The sequence below is a fragment of the Nicotiana tomentosiformis genome, chromosome 3, assembly GCF_000390325.3.
Source record: "Nicotiana tomentosiformis chromosome 3, ASM39032v3, whole genome shotgun sequence".
NCBI classification, from domain to species: Eukaryota; Viridiplantae; Streptophyta; class Magnoliopsida; order Solanales; family Solanaceae; genus Nicotiana; species Nicotiana tomentosiformis.
In genome coordinates, this window is record NC_090814.1 from 743,733 (window position 1) to 749,449 (window position 5,717).

The window sequence follows — 5,717 nt, forward strand, 5'->3', positions numbered from 1 at the left end:
TTTTACATTCTTAGTTGAGGCTCATGCACTTGTGACACCGGGTTTTGGGGTTATTTGGGTTGTCCTGTATTGAAATTGTTAAAAATATTATTATTTACTCTGTAAATTCCGTCTTTTACTATTTAATTAAAGAAAATATGATTTCAAAAATATTAAAATGAGAACCAAATTAAGTATTTTGTTTTTGTCTTGCCTGACAGCGGTGTCCGGCGCCATCACGACCTTTAATGGATTTTGGGTCGTGACACTCAATATTTGTACCTCTGCCTTGCCCATTACCCCTACTCCTGCGCCCACCACTTCTACCACCACGATTGCCACTACCACTGCTACCAATCCTGCCACCACCCCCTGCCACCCCCTCTAACACTAGTTCTTCCGCCATTACTAGCTCCAAATACACCACGCGGCTGTGAACATTTAAAGTAGTATTCAATTCTTCCTCTATATCGATTCAAACGTGGCCTCTCATGTGAACGAGTGTATTGGGGATCTCGTAGAGTTGTGCCTTCAGTTTCATCTGAGTCATCCTGGTTGGGGTTTAGCATGATCATTTCATTGTCCCAGTTTTGAAGATCATGCACCATCATCTTCAAATTATGCTTAACATATTGAACCTTCACGTTGGTGCCCAGTGTTATATCACAAGCCATGTCAAAATACTTCAATATGCTCCTGTATTTCTTGTACTCAGGAGTCGTGTTTGGGTAACCAACTTGATGGAACCGATTCAAGGGTGGTCGAATAACATCGCTTCTCCACCTTGTCAGTAAATACCTTTCATCAATTTTATCAATCTTCTTGTGCGACAAGATCTTGAGTATATGGCAGCAAAGTATCCCTCTAGACTCGAACTATTTGCAGCTGCAACTAAAATAATCGCGGATAGGTGTATATTCAACAACGTACTCTACTGGATTTCCACCATTTTTTTGTACAACTGAATAATCACTAACGATGAATTTCTCAACACCGGGGACAACTTGATGATCGTCGGGGCTGCTGGCTTGACAATGATACAATTTCCTTAGCTGTGTCTTGAAACATTCATACATTGTATGCGTATAATATTGAATTACCTGCTCCTCCCACTTGAACAATGACTCACACATAATTTGAAAGTCCTTTGACCTGTATTTTGCTTCCAACTCTTTCTCATGCTTAGCTCTTATAGCTAACTCATACTGGTGAACAAATATCCTAAGAGTGCTCTGACAAGTGATATATCCATCAAAGAACGCATGCATCCCCTCACTTCTTTGCGTAGATAGCATATCAGCCCAATAATACACATCAATATACACAGAAACCTATTTTTCCTTCTCATAGTAAAGCTTGTTGAACCAATTCTTTGTATGCAAATTATACTTTGCAATATATTCTGTCCATTTTTTCTCAAAAACTTCAACAGTAATGCTATCAAGGACCATGGATTCAAATTCTCCACGTGCAATTTTAGAAGGACGAACACAACTTAAGTAAAGATGCAACTTTAAAAATATATGCCAAATACAATACCTATGTATTGTATGTGGCATCACTTCAGCAATGGTTGTCTTAATGCTCCGACACTGGTCAGTTATGATAGCATCTGGATGAACATTTCCTATGGCCTCAAGCCCAGTTCTAAAAACTAATTTGTACCTATTAAGACATGAGAGCACATCCCAGTTATGATATCTTCATGAGACATGAGAGCACATCCCAGTAAGATGGGTTGTCTATGGTGCTTGATGCCAACAAATGTAGCACATGGCTTATTATATCAATTCACAAGGTACGTCGTATCAAAACATATCGCATCACGGAATTGCTCATACGCCGCCTTTACAGTATGAATGCACCCATAGCACATTTTGCAGCCTACCAATATTATCACGTTTATTGAATAGAAGAACTCTCTATCCTTTACCTGCATTTCACAAAAAAAGTTGAGCAATTACTGTGCGTCCCCTTCTTGCATTTCAAAATTCCTACTTTTTAAAATAAAATTTCTACAATCATTTGGAGTGGAACCCAAATTTTGCGTTCCACCACGTTGAACCTCAGCAAGTCTAATATTCTTGGAAGGTCTAATGCCAGATCGATCGTGAGCTACAAGATACCTCTTCAAAGAATCACAAACGGACCTATGTCTAGCCATCAGGCGCGATATGGAAGGGAGCAAATCATGATTTTGATCGTGAATGAACTTAGAGACGCGCCAATAACCAGAATCATCCAAAACAACAACGAGCCTAACTTTACAATTGTTACTCTTGGTGGTAAACTTAGTTTTGCAAATCGTAGCCCTATCATAATAGTAAGTTATGTACTTGGCAGTGTCACCACCCTTCTTGTTGGAATTTCTTTTGACAAAGGAGAATCCTTTCAATCGTGCATGTTCTTTGTAGAATGCAAACAAAAAATTATTTTCTCTATATCGCATTCCGGAGATTGGACCTACAATCACATCCTCTTCATTGAAATCATTCTCCATTTCCTGATCAACATCATATAACTCTAACTCATTTCCTAAAAACTGCTCCTCATCATCGTTAGCTTCTCCATAATATTCTCCATCTGGTTCTTCATCATCATCATCTAAGTACACAACATTGTTGAAACTGCTGTGAGAATCAACATCGACCCATTCGTATTCATTCAACAAACTGTCATCTGATGTCATCCCTAAGATCTGTACAACTAGATCAAACCTATTATCTTGGTTCATATTCATGGTTGTTGTATTTGTGTTATGTTCATTGGATTCATATTTTCTTGCACAGCCAAATTTTCTTACTTTGAATCCATTTTTAGATAAGGAGGAAGTGTCCACTTTGACTTGGTTTGAAGAGGAGGAAGTATTGACACTACTAAATCTGGTGAATTCAAATTTTCTTCCTCCTACTAAATCGTATACCGTATATTTTTTTAAATACAATAATTTGTTATACACATAAAATACAATATGATGTAAAGACTTTTCAGCTTCCTCCATATGTAATAATGGATGATTTTACGCTGCTCAATGCTTGGGAATAGGAAGAAGCTCTCCATATTTAATATTATGTTTTGGAGGGAAAATTGTAGGGCCAAATAAGAACGACGTCGTTGATATAATTTCACCCGTGTGGCCACGTTCGGGCCACATTTGTGTGGCCGATTAGCAGAATCCTTTTTCCTTTTCTTTCCCTTCGTCTTAGCGTTTCATTTTAAAAAGTAAAATAATAATGTATTTCAAAATTAAAACTGAACTCTAATGAGTTTCCTTTAATCATAGCAAAATCACAATTAATTAGTTTGATTTAGTTCATAGGGAGCACTATACTTAAATAGTGGGCTTTAATTTGGTCGACTAAACGTTAATCAATTCATGTTTTTGGTAATTGGGTAGGCCAGTGGAGAGAAGTAGTTTTCTTTTTCCAAACTAAAACTAATTAAAAATTTAATGGTAGTTTCTTTTCGTCAAAACAAAAGTACTTGTAACTAGATGAAACACATGAATTATGAGCATGGAGACTCCCTACTAACGACTCTTTAATTCTTTCAATTAATGATACATGGTTTGCAGCATATTTAACAATTCTACGTTGTTTTATTTTGATTCTTATCATTAATGTATGCAATCAGTTCATTCATACTCCATCTATCTTAAATTATCTATCGTGTTTCTTTTTTACACGTCCCTTAATAAACACTAACTAGAAGGACAGTTTGACTATTATCCTTATTTATGTCATAAGGTATAGTCTCTCTTCATTGAACAATTATTATTAAGGGTAAAATAGGAAAAATATAATTTATTTTGGCTTGAATTTCTAAAATGACAAATAATTTGAGACAATTATTTTTAGAAAGTACGACAGATAATATGAGACGGAGGGAGTACAATGGTATCGCTGAATAAATAGTGATGATGAAAATAGCAGAAATAAAATTTAAAATTAATAAGTTATAGAATAAATGAGAAAATACAATATGCTCTCATTTAAACGCTCCTCTCTTGCTTTAATTTGCAATACCTTTTAGTTTTACTTTTATTTATCTTCTTAATTAACCAAAAAAAAAATGATTGGATTCATCTCCTAACAAAATATGATATTTTTTTTCCTTTTGGATAATTGAAAAATCACCGGAGGGTCAGTGACGCTCAAATCAGAATTTAGTGGATCATAAGCGTACTCCTTAATATTTCTCTACTTAAATATCGGACTTTTGTCTGGGTTTAATGTGCTCCTAAGGCGCACATCTCGTGCTATGTTCTTACATGTTAGATTAAAACCTTGAGGGGTCATTTGGTTCGTGGAAAGAGTTATATATCATGTGATTATAATCCTGGGATTAATCCCTGCAATATTTAGTACTAGAGTTTTGTTTGGTTGGTTGGATTAAAAATGGGATATACGATATATAATCTCAAACTTGTGTTTGGTTTGAAACTAAATAAACTTGAAGAAATCTTTTGTTTTCATTTTTAACCCTGGTGGCACGAGTTTCGTCACGATTCGAAGGGAAAGGGGCCTTCAAACCAGAGGGAGACGATGCCAATCTTTATCAAGTTAGGGAGGTCGAGGAGGAGGTCGAGACCGAAGCTTCCCGGGATGTGGGCAATGCACCGAAGGAAGCACTTGGTGTGATAGAAATCACCGAGTCACCTTCGTTCACTGAGTCCATGTACAACGAGGCACAGACGGTGAAGGATCGTCCCGGGAGGGGGGAGGGGGGGTCCTCGGAGCGGACGACCCCTTCTGCTGCTTTTTCGAGGGAGTGGACTCTACGGCCACGGAGGACGTCACCGGGTTGGGTGATTTAGAGATACCGAGGAAGAACCCATCTTCGGGAGCAAGCGGACCTTCCTCGAGCCCCAAACTGATCAATCAATTCCCTGCCCCGAGTATGAATCCTGGCCGGAAGCGATTTATCACTATCTCCCTTCCGTATGATGCCCGGGTCCTCTCCGCCCCGTAGGGGTGGCTAGTTATCTTCGGTGTATGGTGATCGAGGATGATCAGGCCAAGATGAATGAGGTGGATGCACCCTGTTTGTTCAATGAAGCACAATAGGCGTTAAACCGGGTAACTTTAGATATTCCTCAATGGTTTTCAATTTGTACTTAGGCTATTACATATAACTCTAACATTTCTCTTTATGCTTGTAGGTCTCGGTGCTTCATCATGAGACTTTTCTCCGATACCGGGATGAGCTGAAATAGCTTGAGGTCTAGGTTCGAGGGCTCACTAAGAAGAGATATTCTTACAAACTTCTCAGTGAGCAGCGTGAAGGGGAGGCTAAGAGCCTTCAAGCTGAACTCGAGGTGGCTCGGAAGGAGCATGCCGATCTGGTCGAGTAGGTAAAAATATTTGAGGTTAGTTTGATGAGCTAGAATCAGTGACTAATGATCAGAAACCGCAGGTCCAACAGAAAATCGACCAGGTCACCCAATTTCGAGTTGAGATGGACGCTGTCAAGGCCGAGACCGACGAATGTAGAGGTAGGATGGACCGTCTGGCCTCGAAAAAAGATACTGCTCAGGCACAGCTGTCTTCGGCCAAGGTCCAGCTTCGAGCAGCAAAGGAAAGGGCCGAGGTACATGCCAAAAAGGTTGAAGAGCTCCAGTCTCAGCTAAGTTTCGCTGCCTTTGATCGAAAATTTATGGCCAAGGAACTTGAAACGGCCAAGTCAGTGACCGTAGTTGTTAAAACCGATGCCGGTGAGATGGTGGCCCAATACAAGGC

The 5,717-nt window shown here is 39.0% G+C and overlaps 1 protein-coding gene across 1 annotated transcript; it reads right to left on the reverse strand.

Moving 5' to 3' along the window:
* Positions 1–1,310: 1,310 nt before the first annotated feature.
* On the reverse strand, positions 1,311–2,668 carry LOC138906936 (protein FAR1-RELATED SEQUENCE 2-like). Its single transcript, XM_070196599.1, has 4 exons — positions 2,045–2,668; positions 1,782–1,912; positions 1,519–1,644; positions 1,311–1,473 (listed from the first exon to the last, which is right to left on the reverse strand). The coding sequence occupies exons 1-4, from the start codon at positions 2,666–2,668 to the stop codon at positions 1,311–1,313; spliced, it is 1,044 nt and encodes a 347-aa protein (XP_070052700.1).
* Between the last annotated feature and the right edge of the window lie 3,049 nt (positions 2,669–5,717).